This window comes from Chanos chanos, chromosome 3 (assembly GCF_902362185.1).
Source record: "Chanos chanos chromosome 3, fChaCha1.1, whole genome shotgun sequence".
NCBI lineage: Eukaryota > Metazoa > Chordata > Actinopteri > Gonorynchiformes > Chanidae > Chanos > Chanos chanos.
Window position 1 is genome coordinate 46,125,984 of NC_044497.1, and position 17,383 is coordinate 46,143,366.

At 43.6% G+C, this 17,383-nt stretch overlaps 1 protein-coding gene across 2 annotated transcripts in view; it reads right to left on the bottom strand.

The window, feature by feature from the left end:
• Positions 1-17,383, bottom strand: part of ric1 (RIC1 homolog, RAB6A GEF complex partner 1) — a 49,896-nt gene that overhangs the window by 3,507 nt on the left and 29,006 nt on the right. The window contains exons 4-25 of one of the 2 annotated variants that reach the window (XM_030767312.1): positions 15,387-15,494; positions 14,221-14,363; positions 12,846-12,982; positions 12,177-12,268; positions 11,097-11,185; positions 9,947-10,091; positions 9,591-9,639; positions 8,724-8,888; positions 8,213-8,410; positions 7,769-7,807; positions 7,471-7,581; positions 6,927-7,016; positions 6,396-6,556; positions 5,187-5,325; positions 4,710-4,826; positions 3,627-4,358; positions 3,276-3,434; positions 2,817-2,953; positions 1,525-1,811; positions 1,074-1,274; positions 708-885; positions 295-483 (exon numbers count right to left, since the gene is read on the bottom strand). In XM_030767312.1, coding sequence (XP_030623172.1) covers positions 295-483; positions 708-885; positions 1,074-1,274; positions 1,525-1,811; positions 2,817-2,953; positions 3,276-3,434; positions 3,627-4,358; positions 4,710-4,826; positions 5,187-5,325; positions 6,396-6,556; positions 6,927-7,016; positions 7,471-7,581; positions 7,769-7,807; positions 8,213-8,410; positions 8,724-8,888; positions 9,591-9,639; positions 9,947-10,091; positions 11,097-11,185; positions 12,177-12,268; positions 12,846-12,982; positions 14,221-14,363; positions 15,387-15,494 — 3,666 coding nt within the window. The remainder of the gene's footprint in view (positions 1-294; positions 484-707; positions 886-1,073; positions 1,275-1,524; positions 1,812-2,816; positions 2,954-3,275; positions 3,435-3,626; positions 4,359-4,709; positions 4,827-5,186; positions 5,326-6,395; positions 6,557-6,926; positions 7,017-7,470; positions 7,582-7,768; positions 7,808-8,212; positions 8,411-8,723; positions 8,889-9,590; positions 9,640-9,946; positions 10,092-11,096; positions 11,186-12,176; positions 12,269-12,845; positions 12,983-14,220; positions 14,364-15,386; positions 15,495-17,383) is intronic. The other variant, XM_030767313.1, reaches the window with a different exon arrangement.

The following is a 17,383-nucleotide window of genomic DNA, read 5'->3' on the forward strand; positions in this document are numbered from 1 at the left end:
CTGAGGAGAGAGGAGAGATTTCATTGCTTAAACTGACAGTTTTTATCTTTTGAACTCGTGAAACATCACGAAGCTATGCAGAAAAATCGTTAATACTATCCACACAGAAACATCACTGTTTCTCTACGCTCAGGAAATGACATAACTCACCAGTCAGTTCAGGTGTTATTTACTGAACCATGTGGAATATATCATTTCTATATTTCCATTTAAAAAATGTAGAAGAAGCTCTTCTTTAGAGTAACAGGTGAAAACCCTGCGGATAGCTGAAAGTCACAGCAGTAGCGCACTGACCAGTCAGACGATGCCCAGTTGTCCACCGCGAGGAGGCCTGTCCGTACGTTATGGACCGTCTCAGCTGGTACCTCAGTGCTGTCCAGGAAACTGAACACTTGTTTTATGACGTTAGCGTCTCTGAGAATCAGCCCAATCACCACACACCATTCCAAACAGCCCGCCTCCATAAACACATGCAGGAGATACCTATAGGAAATACACATCTCTGTCAATGCGTACACACTTACAAACTATACAGAAAAACCATATCCCTTTCGACATAGATACCAACACAACACACACTAAGAAAGATATTACAGCATTTCAACACACATGCCACCTTGATATTCTGTGTTCATACTAGCACAAAACATACAAAAACATCAGAGAGATACCACACACACCCCTCAGCCTGGGGGAACACAGCTCACCTCAGCTGCACCTGGGACTTGTGAGGGCCCTTATTGGCCAGTTCCATGGAGATGTGCTCCAGCTCTGATTGGGTGAGGCTGAGGGTGGAGAAGTTCTCATCCACCACTGTCCAGTCACCATCCACCATGGAACTGGTCTCGGTCAGATCTGTGGCTGAACCAATGCTGCACTCCTCTGCTACAGAGCGAGAGTATGAGAAAATCAGGAAAAAGAAAAGAGAAATTATTTTAAAAAATAGGAAGGAGGAAGGAGGAATTATTTTAAAAAAAAGGAAGGAGGAATTTAATAGGAGACACAAAAAACGCACTGTGTAAAAGGTTCAATGAGGCACAGATGAGACGGAGAGACAGAATTGGCTCTTTTACCTTTGTTTATGAGAGGAGAGAGGAAAGCCTCCTGCGTTTGTGGAGCTCCATGAGAAGAGGCGGAGTCCATCTCTTTAGGCCCCGCCCCAAGGCCATCCAACCACCTGTGACTGGTTGTAGTGGCAGGAGGGGGCACAGTGTCCATGTCTGTATTCAGTAAGCTGTCTGCAGACTGAGACTTGAGCAGCTGTGTACTCAACACTGAGGAAGAGAGAGAGAGAGAGAGAGAGAGAGAGAGAGAGGAGGAGAGAGAGCGAAACAACACAGACAATTACACAAACAGAATACTACACTGAAGAGATATGCTAAACCCAAAAGATTCAGAAGACAAACACAAACACACAAGCACAAGCAGTGCAGAAACACATGAACTAGTGAATGCTGAATATTACTGAGTGAAGTATGTAATTTCCAGGTAGTGTCCAGTAGTTAAACACAAAGGCAAACATACCTGTGCGACTGCGTCCGTTTTTCAACGGCGAACTGAGAGAACAGGCTGGGATGACAGGAAATGGCCACAGGAAGTCTTTGTGAAGACACTTGAGAGCGCCAACAAAATCGTCGACTCGCGCCACCCTGGTTCGTTCTCGACATAGCCAGCCAATCAGCTCAAAGCCAAGCTGGGCGGAGAAACAGCCCAGGTCTTTAAGCCTCACCTGCTCCAACAGGCGTCGAGCGTGTCTCCACAGCATCATATCAATGTACATGTTCTCCGCACAGTCACTGTCCTTACTCCACCTGTCCCTGAACACACACAGAACATCCACACCCAGTCAGTCAGTGTGACTCCAATATAATCACAGTCATCTCTACACCACCTCTCACTCCGTACAGAAAACACACACACTTAGTCAGTCAGTATGACTCCAATATAATCACTGTTATCTCAACACCACCTCTCACTTTAAACAGAAAACACACACACTTAGTCAGTCAGTATGACTCCAACATAATCAGTCATCTCTACACCACCTCTCACTTTAAACAGAAAACACACACACTTAGTCAGTCAGTATGACTCCAATATAATCACTGTCATCTCAACACCACCTCTCACTCCGTACAGAAAACACACACACTTAGTCAGACAGTATGACTCCAATATAATCACTGTCATCTCAACACCACCTCTCACTTTAAACAGAAAACACACACACTTAGTCAGTCAGTATGACTCCAACATAATCAGTCATCTCTACACCACCTCTCACTTTAAACAGAAAACACACACACTTAGTCAGACAGTATGACTCCAATATAATCACTGTTATCTCAACACCACCTCTCACTTTAAACAGAAAACATACACACTTAGTCAGACAGTATGACTCCAACATAATCACAGTCATCTCTCCACCACCTCTCACTCGTACAGAAAACACACACACACACACCACGCACACACACACACACACACACACACACACACACACACACACACAGTAAAACAGGCTGTGCCATAGAACACTCCACTTATTTGACTAGCAATTCTGTTCCCCCACAGTTCACTCTAATACCATGATCTAAAGTCTTCTCATTTTGAAATGACAGAAATGTCAGGTGTTCGATTACACTTGTCAGCACGTGAGCTCTCTCTATGCCTCCCATGTCACAAATCACTTCTTTCTCCCTGCTGTTTCAGCTTTCTCTATTAACTTTCTTTAAGAGTTTCTTTAAGAGTTTCTGTAAGTTGCAGAGTGAGTATGTGGTGTGATGTGCTCTGGCACTGTGGGGCTGCGTTACCCTTTTGCAGAGGGGCCGGAGGGCATGCTGAGGGTTTTCTGCAGGTTGAATTTTCCTGCTGTGATATTGTCTGCAGACTGAGACAGACTGATGCTTCGGTTACGGAAAAACTCAAAACCTCCTGTTGAACTTGGCTCCTGAATGAAAAAGGACAAGAAAAATGTCTGTTTGTTCCCATCTTCTGAATTCCACCTCAGTCAGATCAGACATTATACAGAAAAACAATACCGCGTGTTCATGTACATTTCTATACTTTTTCCCCCTAATTATTAAATGTAATTGTGAAAAATATGTTCAAATCAACTGAGACCATCAAAGCATTTCCAGAGCAGTTTGTCTAATATTTGCCCATAGAAGAAATATATTCATTTTCCTCGCAAACATGCAATAGATTGTCTCAGCTCAGTCTGCGTTCCTAAACTATGAATATAAATCCAAACAGAAGCACATCTGCCTAACCTGTGTGGGAGGAGTACTGGGCGGAGTCTCACTCTCTCCTGATCCAATGGCCTTTAAGAATCTGATCATGTGACGACAAAGATCCCATTTACCCTGTTCGAGAGCAGTGTTGAACAGAAGAGTCGCATGCTGCCGACTCACTGCTGGCACCTCCATGTTCTATAGACACAAAGCGAAATTATTTCACAACCAACATGTTCTTCAATTTAAAAACAAAAATCAGCAATATATTTGGCCGAACTGAAATAAAAAAAAATAAGGATGTTTTAAGAATACATGTATTTAAAAAAAAAAAAGATGCAAAAACTAAAACACAAAACATTTGATGAATTCCTCCACTGGCTCTCTGACCTGTAGTATGATGAGGTACGATGCAGCCGTGTCCAAATCCTGGGCCATCAGACACTCCTCAAACAGGTCTTTAGGGTTCCCTACAGCCGCAAACAAGTAGTTCCACAGCGCATACTCTGTCTTACGCGCACAGTGTACGATGGTCTGGAGGAAGAGGGGGAACTCGGTGATAAACTTAGCCACGGTGGGGAGCAGCGGGTCAGGGATGGGTTCACGTGATGTGGCTTCTTCTTCCAGAACCACGTGGACCATGAGTTCCAGGACGTGAGGGAAATAAGGCAGAGTGGCGCAGGACTGGGCCAGCATCAGAGCCTGTTCTCCAAGGTTCCTCACCAGGAGCTGACGGAGGATGTGGTGGAGGTAGATTTGGGACGTCCGCTCCACTGTGCAGAAGGGGAACAGGGCCTCCAGGGGTTCCGGAGGTCCTGAGCTGTTGCCTTGGAGGGTGTCGTAGAGCATGGTCTCGTTGGTGGCTCCCAGGACAAGGGCGTCTTCGAACAGAACGGCGAGGGGGTAGATGTTGATGTGGAAGGGGAGCATGATTCGGCGTGACAGGAAGGAGTGAGGTTTACGGTGATCCCTGGGGAAGAGGGGGAGCCAGACTTTCATTCCTGCCTCACCGCACGACAGCCACAGGGCCTCCAGCAGGTGCCGCTTCTTCCGATTACTGCGGCATGTTGTCCACACGTTCTCCACACACTGAGCCAACACCACCGGGGGGCAGAAAGGCAGCTATACAGAGAGAGAGAGAGAGAGAGAGAGAGAGAGAGAGAGAGAGAGAGAGAGAGAGAGAGAGAGAGAGATTGGATTTATACAAACTTACTCACAGATGAGTACAGACTGCAAAAACACAGTCTGAAGAAGGGTCAGGGATGAAGGGATGATTTACAAAAACATATGCACTATATATACAGTACCATACACGCATATAGACACAATATATCCTGACAAAAGACACAAACTTTACACTCCACGTATAGACATACTATTCACAAGTGTCTGGCATGAGATGTAACTTGAGACATCACATTGTTGATTTTTTTTTCTTTGTGAATTACTAGCAGGACAGGACATGACACTCACCAGCTTCTTCTGACTGGGCGACGTGTCTTTCTCTCGTACCTGTGGGCCAGACCGATCTCTCTGGAGCATGATGAGCTGGCCTGCCAGATTCAACATAATACTCTCAGCCATACAGGCCTAGAGACACAGAGAGAGAGAGAGAGAGAGAGAGAGAGAGAGAGAGACAGAAACTTTAAAACCGAGCACAATTCAATTAACTTGATATTGATTCAAGTGTTGTATATCCTACTGTTGTAAATTACTTGGGCAAAGGTGTGCTTTTGGCTTAGCAGACCATGGTTTTTAACTCTCATTGCTGTTCAGCTTACTGTTCACAGCAGAGCAAGAATACAAACATACAGACGAACAACACAAACTGGCCTAGTATCCTCGGGAATTAATGTGGCTCTGCGAACAGGTGTGATAGTTGATAAATGAATTGTGTGATGAGAGTGACAGTGTGTACGTGTGTGAGTGAGTGTGTGTGTGAGAGAGTACCTGCTGCGGGGCTTTGAGTGTGATGCCGGTCTCGGTGCGCACTGACGTGAGTGTGACAGAAACCACCAGGCTCGGATGAGGGATGTATCTTGACATGGACACCTCCTGTAACAGCTCCACACACGCTGAGGGGTTGGGACTGCAAAGAAAAAAAGAGAGGTAGAGAGAGGCTTAAACTGGGCAATCCAAATACACTAACAGGATACACTGCCTATCTCCATCATCTTTAGACCCACATCTCTGAATCACAGGGTACAGGGCTGGCTCTGCTATGTGGAGAATCATGGGTGATTTATTTCACAGCCCCTCACCCAACTGCAGCAGCTGTTTCAAATGGAGAAGAATCTCCCTAATGAACCAGGACTTAATTATGACACAACTCTCAACCAATAGGCAGCAGGACCTTTCCACTGCCGTGTCCTCTCATTAAGTTTCTCTGCTGAGAGCTGACGTGAAGCACATGGTCCACCTCAGCCTAATTACACACACAGAACAAAGACTCTACTGCATCCTTATGACACCGTAGAGCAGTAAACACTGATACTCATTTAGGTGTGTAATAATTCAGAAATGTTCTAGCTCTTCCGTATGCTACAGACACTATTTATTATAAGAACGCAGTCTCGCCGGTACATAATGTACTAGTCCCTGTCTTCAGTTTGTACTTTAGAGTAACTGTGACGGTAATGAGTAATAGGTTCGTGGTTTAAAAGGTAAAAAAAACACTGAAACGTGTCCTGTCTTCTCTCTGTAGTCTAGGGGTAGATAGAGCAGCACGAGGTGTACAGTTTCAGAGGTATGCAACATGGAAAACTACCCCATGCATAATTTAGGAAATATGTAATGTGGAGCAATAAAGGTGCATATTGTAAGAGGTGTGTGATGTGGAGTGATAAATGCGGCATATTGTAAGAGGTGTGTGATGTGGAGTGATAAATGCGGCATATTGTAAGAGGTGTGTGATGTGGAGTGATAAATGCGGCATATTGTAAGAGGTGTGTGATGTGGAGTGATAAATGCAGCATATTGTAAGAGGTGTGTGATGTGGAGTGATGAAAGCGGCATATTGTAAGAGGTGTGTGATGTGGAGTGATAAATGCGGCATATTCTAAGAGGTGTGTGATGTGGAGTGATAAATGCGGCATATTCTAAGATGTGTGATGTGGAGCCGTACAGTTCAAGAGTTGTGTAATGTGCTGGGCTTTGTACCTGTCCTGTCTTCTCTCTATGCTGTATAGGCAGATGGAGCAGTCGGCTCGGAACAGAATGATCATGTTCCTGAACACGTTGAGCAGCAGAGTGTGTTCGTGCAGTTTGGAGATGTTGGCAAAAGCGTTATCCAAGTTAGATGACCGCAAATACAACCTCAGCTGGACAGGAAAACAGAGTTTCAGTGAGTTAGCTAAAATCGATCAGTCAATAAATCTACCCCGTGGCCTACCAGTCAGTCACTTCTGAACAACCAGTAAGTCACTTCCAAACAACCTGGTTAAACAGTAAATCAACCGCATAGCTCTTCTAGAAATCAATAAATACTGCTCTTACACTCAAATCTTGAAAAACACTGTCAAAGTGTTTTTCTACTCAGTCATTCACACGGCCAATAACTCATTCGTCTGACACTTCTCCTAGCCTGTGGTTTAGTATTTCACACTTCAACCAGTCTATGGTTCAGTGTTATGACAGAGTGAAACATGTTTACTGTCTCACTGTTTGAAGAGGTTTACAGTGGTGTCTTACCTCCTCCTGCCGATCAATGAAGTTGTAACAGGCCACAACCACAAAGTCATTCCACCAAGCCAGACCTCCAGTCACCGTCATATTCTGCTCCTATTATGGAACAGGAATATTTTAGGAAGTACATTAAGAGAGAAAATAACTGTTACAGAAAATACCACACACTTTAACCTAAATTTCAAACTTACTGCTGAACTATACTGTGCTATAACCTGCTGAACTGAATCGGAGGTGTGATGCTTAGAGACTGATAAAGGATGATGGGAAAATGTTGAGGACTCAGGAAGTTAAACTGCTCTTATATCCATGAACAGAATTTCAGCAGTCTTTAAAATTCATTTATTATTCTTAAATACATACATACACACATATATGGCGATAGATAGATAGATAGACACACCACATCAAAAAATAAAAAACACCACATCAAATAATAACAAACAAAATGTTGAAAAAAAACCCATCAAGGGTTGAGTTATCTGGGTTATCAGATCACCCAAAAACTGACACATTCAAGTCAGTGCCATAATTCGGAGAGAAAGTGTACCTGGGTTATGTTACCAAAGAGCTTCCATTTGCGAGTGAATAAAGAATAGTGTGCAAAACCGCGTCTCCCTGCAACCGCCATGCACTGGCCTGCCGAGTCTATGGCTGCGAACTGCACACAGAGTGAGAAAGAGAGATACAGTTAACACACACCCACGCACAGTTATAAAAGTTATACGACCACACGCACAGACACTGAAAACAGAACAGAGAGGTACAATTAACCAGGCCCGAATACACACACTTACAAAAACAACCCGTACACAACAAAGCAAACACATGCCATGCGAGGCACTTACCCGTATAGGCCAGTTACTCTCAAGATATGTGCTATGAATCTGCAGAGGAGGAAAGGAACACAGATACTCTTATAGTGAACATATGTCTGGATTTATCGTTCATGTGAAAGTAATTCATAGTCTTGTTAATAATCTCTGCTCTGTAAACAAAATGTATGTGCTCTAAAGAGTATTTTGTGTTTACATAAAACACTCTTGAGAGGATCTGTCAATGGGATAGATTTACAACATTTTGAACATTCACACACAAAGGTAGTTATCACATTTTCCAGATGGTATCGACACATTTTCTTTTACAACTGAGGCCAGCAAGCAGCAACCAGAAAACCAATTACATACGCACTCAAGCATACATACACATATATGTGCAGACAAACACACACATACAAAAGCGATTTTTGTGTATTCTCATATCTGAGGGGGTTTTAGGCTTTCACTACTCACCTGGACCACATGCCAGTGCTTGTGTCCCAGTAAAGTGCTCAGTCCCTGAGAGAGAGAGGAGGGGGTGGGCCCGGCTCGGTGAAGCGGGCTGGAGTTCTGGGCCTGGTGCTGATCCGAAGCGTTGTGGACCTGAGTGGGGTCACCACAGGTCAGATACAGCCTGTCCTCACCATGCAACAGCACCTGCTCCTGATTACTCTACAGAGAGAGAGAGAGAGAGAGAGAGAGAAAGAGAAATACTGTCATATGCATGGCCTCACTGGTATACAGACCTGTGTATATATGTGTGTGTCTGTATCAGCTGTGCCGGGACAGCCGGGGCACTTTGCATACGCCTCTCTGTACATGATAAATACAGTATGTGTTTGTGTATGTTAAGAAGGTGAGCGCTTCTGCACACACTGTTATTTATACAGGCTTACAGTAAAACGCTTTATGTGTGTTTGCATGCTGACACATTATTATGTGTGTACACAGGTGCACGTGTGTGTGTATGTTTGTTCACTTGTACCGTGCAGGGGTTGACAGTGAGGGCACTCTTGATGAACTGGAACTGCAGGATGCCAGACTGCTGTAATCTGGGAGCCCCATCCATGCCCTCCTCACTGCTACTGCTACCGCTGCCACTGCCGCTGACGCCAATCACCCAGAGGTGGTACCCCTCTGCCCCCCAGCTCTGCGTGCCAGGGGAAAGGACATGTTTTATCAGGTTCATATGCTGTCATTTTTGACAAAATGCACTAATTAATACCAAACTTCCCTCACAGTCTCTGCGCAAACTAATAAACACAATAACAACAAAAGAAAATCGTCTGATTAAAATGTCTTTTCAAAAAGAAAACTTTAGGAAGAGTATCTGCTACCACTTATACTCCACTTCACCTCCGAAAACGTGCTAATGATTTTCTGAGTCTGTGCAGACACAACGGAGAGTTCTAATGTTCTATTTATGAAGTTAAACGCATTATAACATGAAGCAAACGCCAGTGGGCACTAAAGGAAAAATCAATTACAGCAGCGTTCAATATGAGTGATTCATCTCTCAACTCTGCACTGTAAGAGCTGTTAGCACTTACAGTACAACTAAACATTAATTAAAACATGTCAGGTAAAGCAGTTTTCAATGCCCTACTGACAGTATGTTCTCTCAGCAGGTTTTAACCAGCACACTCTTCTCCTCTGCTTAACTTTTAAAAGGCCTTGAAGAATTCAGTACAAAGTCAATTGAGCTGTTGTGTTAAGAATCATAAATGCAGGCTTGCTGCACATTTGATAGAGTTGTTGTAATAACTGATAGGTTAAGTACTTGAGTGAACATAGCTATTGACACAGCTACACATTCTGGCCAACCACACAGTTCATAGGTGCTCTCACTCACCATGGAGCTGATCTTTAAAGGCTCTTTCTTTGTACCATCTGAGCGATACCTACAGAGTAAAAGAAAAGAAAAGGAGAAGAGATATAGCAGAGGGGATGAGAGAGACCAAAAGGGTGGAGGTTGTATGTTTGATCTAATAGTGCGCCTGCCTTAAAGAAGCAGTAACTTTTTCTTTCATTCAAGAAATTAAGAGTGTGGTTATGGGCCTGTATGTAGGATATCTATTTATACACAATTACTCATCTGCTTGTTTGTGTGTGTGTGTGTGTGTGCTCGTGTGCGCGCATGTGTGTATGTTTGTCTCCATTTTTTTAAAGAAGTGTCTGTTCGCATGCATGCATGTGTGTGTCACTCACGCAAAATCTTCCCCAAGTGTACAGATCAGGTGTGCCCCAAACACACTCCACATTGAGAGACCGCCACACTCCCATGTCACCATGGCAACACTGTAGTCTGGAGACCATCGGATGAGTTTGACTGGACCCGTCTTATTCCAGATATCTGTGGTTATCAACAAACAATAAAAGTCTTTATTAGGTCTTTAAACTTTTTAGTTGCATACTGTTCCATTTCTATTGCACAAAGTGAGTTTTGTTAAATGTATAGAGAGACAAAACAAAAATCGACTGAAAAACGTGCTTCAAATTGCCACCCACTGTTTCCTCTGTCTGTGATCTACATGTTTCTGTTTGTGAAATATCTGAGAGCACATACTGTATGAAAACTAAAAAACAGGTGAAATTCTTCAGTCAGCACTGAGGGCTGTCTGTCATGAAGGAAGACAATAGACACTGTTATTTATCTGATTCATGTGGTGATCAGAGCTATGTAACACGATAATCCCCTAAAAATCCGCTCCAACTGAAAAACAGCTCAGAAATCCCCAATGAGAAATCCAGAGAGTGGGTCAAACTAGTTCACGCTAGAGCCCGTTTCAGCTGAGTATGCCAGCAGGGGGCAGCAGCGTGCTTTGGTACATTGTTACTGATTCAACAGGCAGACCCAGTATGTTAGTATGAAGGGTTTTTTTTTTTGTTTTTTTTTTCGGCCTCACTGAGGTTTACTTTTCACCGAGTCATTGTGGTCAAGAAAGTCAGGAACACAGAGCAACAGGAGATCAAACAGGCCAAAGGCCAGAGTGTTACTGCCTCACAGCCGGACAGGTCAGTGAGTTGACTGTCACTTTGTGACACAGTCTTAGTTTTGTGAAGGTGTTGTAACTTTTGCTGTCTCCACTACACTTTTGGTCAAATGTGTTTCTGAGCTTGTCTGTATTCGGGAGGCTCCTGAAGGACTTGCTGAGCTTGTGCCTAGTGTTGTAATTAGAGGTTAACTGTTACCCAGGAAACAGATGTGTTCTCTGCAGCCAGTCAAAGACAGAGTTAGGTTGGTAGGAATAAAACCAACAAAAATGTCTGTACCCAAGGGCCTGAGTTCTCTCGTGGGATTGTGCGTGTGAGAGTGCGAGTATGGAAGCACATATACATGCATGTGTATGACTCTGACCTGGGTAGTGTTTGGGGGTTAGCTCCAGTTTATGGGAGAGCTGCATTGACCCAGTGCCGCTGTCGATCGTATAGACCAACACAGAACCACTGAAACAAACATAGAAACAATACAACAGTCAAATCAAATTCATACAGCTACTCAAAACACATAGCCTTGAATGTTTAAATCATATTCACGCATACAGTGAGGATCACGAACAGTTACTGCCCAGAATGAAGCGGAAATTTGAAGGAGTGCCAATAAATGAAATGGACGGATATTTTTAAACATATTTTCAGCTGTTAGTTTAATCCATGACAGATTACTTATATAAAAAGGAAAAAACTTGCCATACAACACAATGTAACACATTAGGTCAATGTAACACAGCATAACATTCAAAGATTGATCCACACACTCCAAGGACAGTTGGCTACCCTCAAGCACCAGATTATATCATCTCAACATATCAACATATTATCTCCAATTAGCCGTGCCAACGTTTAGCACTGCATAATAACATTATCTTAAATGCTATTAGATACATCGGGTGGACTTGTGGATGAGTAGATGAAGTGTACTAATGAAGTTACATGTGCAGTCTTTTACTGGGCATAATTAAGACGACATGCTGGAGGGAGTCTGTCCAAATCGGCAGGCACGGGCAAACTGCCACAGCGCTGAGGATAATGGCTCTCCTGGGCTTTCTGTCTCACTGTTATCATACAGCACTGTTACATTCATATCTCTCTCTCTCTCAGCAATGATCACCTCTCTGACAAGACAAACTGATCTCTAGGTATGGGGTGCGTGTGTGTGTGTGCGTGCGTGTGTGCGTGTTAGAACGGAGAGAGAGCTGCCAAGCTGGCAGAGTGCACAATCTGTGAGGGCTACTTGACAAATACACAGCAGTCACACTAAAATAAACAGAGGGCTCTCTCACACACACACACACACACACACAGTGCAAAATGCAAACAGCCAAGATACACTCTCTCAGCAATACGGTAAATGGAACAAAAACACACAGGTGCATGCCAGACACCTCAGACACACATGCATGCACACATGCGCGCTCACACACACACACACACATACCTTGCGCAGCCAAACGCCATCAGTCTGTATTTGTTGTTGACTGCTACACATGTGCCGTCAGTCACATCGGCAGCCCAGACACCCTGCAACTGCTGGAGACAAGACGACAGTCAGAAATACACACGCACGCAATTTATATACAGAGTACAAACACACAGCCCTTATTTGTATACACACACACACACACACACACTTGTCCTTCTATCTTTGTGAGAACACTCATTGACATAATGCATTCCCTAGCCCCTTACCTCAACCACCATTATTTGTATATGCATATACACATACACAGTGCTTACCAAACCTTGTAAATGTTATTAACTCTTTCGCTTCTTTCAAACACATACACAAACACTGACACATATGCATGCGCACACACACACACACACTCTCGCACGCGCACACACATCATTCATAACGGCACAGGGCACCATTCTATCCAAATGAACCATTTCAATTGGGCCAGTTATGACAAAACTATCACTATAACATGCAAAGTCTCACACACACACACACACACACACACACACACAAACACAAACACATCATTCATAATGGCACGGTGCGCCATTCTATCCAAATGAACCATTTCAATTAGGCCAGTTTTCACAATACTATCATTATCACTATAACATACACAGTCTCACACACACACACACACACACGTACGTCTGTTGTGAGTCTGTTGGAGGTGGGTGTGATGAAACCCAGACGGCCGTCATCTAGGACCACAGCGAAACCATCCAGCGTCACACAGTACTCTATATCCCTGATGTGGACCCCGTCAAGGTCCAGGCACGGTCCACCTGCACACGCAAGCAGTTCAGTCAAACGACCTCCAGAAGTGGAAGTGTGTATGTCCTCAAAACAACATACATATGCACTGTGTCTGTCACCACACAGGACCACACTGTGATAGTACAGGCAGAAATCCACAGTGTCAGACAGAACTTTATGTTTTCAGACAGCGAGGCATGAGTCTGACTTTGAGTAACGGTGGTGTAGGTGGGGCTGGAGTTTAAAAGCTAGAGGTGGTTGGATGTTTGAACGTGGAGGTTGTAGAGAGTGTGTTTTGCCTGTACTGGTTGGAGATGGGGTGTTATAGATGGAGAAACCAGGGTGAGGTTGGGGGTGGTATGAAAGAAGATGTTCCGGTGAGATGCAGTGATGAAGATACTGTGGTGAAGTTACAGGGGTGGTAAAGATGGAGACGGCTTCAGGTTTGGAGGTGCGGGGGGGTTTGGGCGGTATAGATAAGAATATCATGGTGAGACTAGGGAGTAGTATAGATAGAGACATTATGGTGACATCAGGGGATGGTATAGACAGGGATATTATGTCTAGATTAGGGGATGGTATAGATAGGGATATTATGTCTAGATTAGGGGATGGTATAGACAGGGATATTATGTCTAGATTAGGGGATGGTATAGACAGAGATATTATGTCTAGATTAGGGGATGGTATAGACAGGGATATTATGGTGACATTAGGGGATGATATAGACAGAGATATTATGTCTAGATTAGGGGATGGTATAGACAGAGATATTATGTCTAGATTAGGGGATGGTATAGACAGGGATATTATGGTGACATTAGGGGATGATATAGACAGAGATATTATGTCTAGATTAGGGGATGGTATAGACAGAGATATTATGTCTAGATTAGGGGATGGTATAGACAGAGATATTATGGCTAGAATAGGGGATGGTATAGACAGGGATATTATGTCTAGATTAGGGGATGGTATAGACAGAGATATTATGTCTAGATTAGGGGATGGTATAGACAGGGATATTATGGTGACATTAGGGGATGATATAGACAGAGATATTATGTCTAGATTAGGGGATGGTATAGACAGAGATATTATGTCTAGATTAGGGGATGGTATAGACAGAGATATTATGGCTAGAATAGGGGATGGTAAAAATATTGAGGTGAGATTTTGAGATGTTGGACATTGTTCGTGTTTCGGTGCTGAGGTGTCAGTGAGGTTTGCGGTTGAGGCAGTGGTAAAGCTCTGAGTGGAGTCTGACCTCGTGAGGACTGCAGGTCCAGAGAAAAGGGGATTGTGCACAGACTGACCGCCTTACGCCCATTACTGACACCATCCCAGTGCAGGATGTGCAGAAAGCCATCAGCTGTACACACCAGCAAATCCTCCTGTAGAGACTGCAGACTGAGACGCAGAGGGAGAAAACATAAAGGAGACAGAGTTAGAGTTGAAACAGGGACAGCTGGAAGGGATTACAAAATGACAAAGAGAGATGAAAGGAGTGAGCAGGAGACTTCACTCAATATTTTCCATTATGCATATTCATCACAAAACCAGTTGCTGCTCTACGATGACTGGTTCTTCTGTCAATCACCCATATACATGGGTGTGTGAGTGGGTGTGCATGTGCGTGCGTGCGTGTGTGTGTGTGTGTAAAGCCTCAGTATCAGAAAAAGGTGAAAATCACTACAACAGGCCTGAACTTTGGATAGAAGGACAGACAGACAGAGAGAATGATGGATTCCAAATACCAGTGCCAGTGGACCTCAACAACCTGTGTGCAGGTTTCAGGGAATAAGAAGGCTTAGCAGCATAGTTCTTAGCTATGCCTCTCTCATACACAAACAAAAAAACAAACAAATAAACACATAGCAAGAACAGTACTGTTGCCTGAAGGCCTATGGGTAAGAGTGAGTGATCAAATGTGCTTGACAATGAACATATTTGTGGCTGTTGGAAGCTTGCATAGTTTAAACAGCCAAAAGACACTTTCCCAAGAACAGGAAATGTGCTCACAAAGGAATGTACACAGAGGGGAGGGAGAGAGAGAAGGAGAGAAAGAAAGGGGGAAGAGAAAAGGCAAGAAAGAGTGAGGAACAAAATAAATCAGATTTATCAAGGATGATTTTGTCATATCGGGGCTTTAAGTTTGGTAAAAATGACACAGCAGACATGTAGTGCATGTGTGTACGTGTGTGCATGTGTGTGTGTGTGTGTGTGTGCATGTGTGTGTGCGTGTGTGCACGTGTGCGCTATGTGAGGAGGCATCCTTCAGTCTTATCTTTTAATATCGTGTGCGAGTGTCGTAATCACTCTGGCTAAGAATGCGTGAGTGCAGCTGTATGTCATTCAGGGTTCTCTGCAACTGACCAAGCCAGACTGTGTGTGTGTGTGTGTGTGTGTGTGTGTGTGTGTGTGTGTGTATACCTGGTTATAGGAGCTTCCAGGTCCACTGGTTTCTTCATCTCCAGACTAAGAGCAGGAGCACACTGTTCCTCCTTATACCCAGGAGTTACCTTCACCCGTGGGCTACCCCTTCAACACACACACACACACACACACACACACACACACACACACAGATTCATTACCTAAGCCATCTGGAGACTTCATTATGTCTTAGTCAGGTCATAATTAAGGAGAATTCATTACAGAAACAGGCAGACATGGATTTACTGGTATAATCATGTTCTGTTCACACTCCCATCTTGAGAAATGATCTATCATGGTATAAAGACAGAAACAAGCAGCAAATACATATCATCTTTCAAACGATCAAACAAAACCAGCAAACTGGTGCATGCAATTCCCACACAATTCATCTCTCACACACAACAAATTTCGTGTGTCAAAAACAGTGTGTGCAGTGTGTGTGTGTGTGTGTGAGAGAGGAGTTACAGTCACAGTGTGCATGTAACAGCAGAAACAAGAGTGAATTAAGGGAATGTCTTAAGTGACCCGCATACATATATCTCCATGTAAAGCTACACTCTGTACAGAGAGCACAGGCAGACAGACATGCCCTGACTTGCAGGAAATAACAGGCAGGGCTTTGATGTAGTTCTGGGTAATTCTCTGGTACAGCAATCTTTTAAGGAGAAGAAGAACTGAGAGTTAGTAAGAGTGTGTGTGAGTGTGTACTTGTACAGCTATCCTTGTGAGGACCAGTTGGAGTTTTAGACCTTGGGAGTGAGGACATTTGGGGAAAGTGAGGACATTTTGGTCCTCACTTCTTCAAAGGGCTGTTTGAGAGTTAAGACTTGGTTTTAGGGTTCAGGGTAGAATTAGGTTTAGGTTAGGGTAAGGGTTGGGGTTAGGCATTTAGGGAATGCCTTATGTCAGTGAGTATTCTCACAAAGATAGAAGGACAAGTGTGTGCGTGTGTGTGTGTGTGTGTGTGTGTGTCTGCGAGTGTGTGTGTGAGAGAGAGAGAGAGAGAGTGGAAGAAGGAGTATTACACAGTGTTGCAGTTGAAGGCAAAAGATGGAAAAAGCATGACCTAAAACAAGTATAATCCAATTACAAAAAAACAGTCAACAATAAACAAAATGCCATTCTTTTGCTTGAAAGCATATGGCAAAATGTACCTTGAGCTACTGTTTAAACGCGCTTCTGTAAGAGGCACGTCTGATTACTAAAGGAAACAGGCTCTGTCTGGAATATAAAAACAACGGCTGCCTTCCCCTCATTTTTCTGTTTCACTTTAGTTCACATTAAGCTGCCCAGCAGGAGATTATGAGTCTGTCTGGATGAAAACATACATGAGCGACAATGAGAAGACTGTTTAAAGACCCAAACTGTTTGTGCGAGAGTTTGCACAGCATAGAGAGGACCCTACAGCACGCGGGAGGAGAGGGGGAGAGAGAGAAAGAAGAAGTAGTGAGTCAGACAGAGAAAGTATGTCACTGACATGTTCTATGCTGTATGCCTGTATGGGCATGTCTTCATAAACAAACCTGTAGTCAAAAGTGCAAGTAGCGAAAGAAAGACAAACTTTCAACTGCATTACAAAATATATGTGGTTGAAGCTGTATTTAGAATAACCATTTCTTAGATGATCTGGAATTTGAATGCTTTATTGATTTTTAAGCCTTAAACTATTTGAACAGTCTGTTGATATAAGCTTAATCACATTTCAGTGACGATGCCTTTAATCAATACTTACTTCTACAAGTGTGTATCATGCATAGACACATTTGAACTCTACTTAAGTAGGACCAAGACTGGCTAATGAGTGACTAAGAGCAGACCATAGCAATGTGGAGGGGTGACTCATATGCTCTACCCTAAAATCAAGCCTGTAGCAGAATAAGTAAGTTCAGACACTAACACACTACACAATATCACATCTGTTACTGTTACTGGATCACCACTGCTCACATCAAACAGTTACCCTCAGGGAACAAGGAGCAGAATGTGAATAA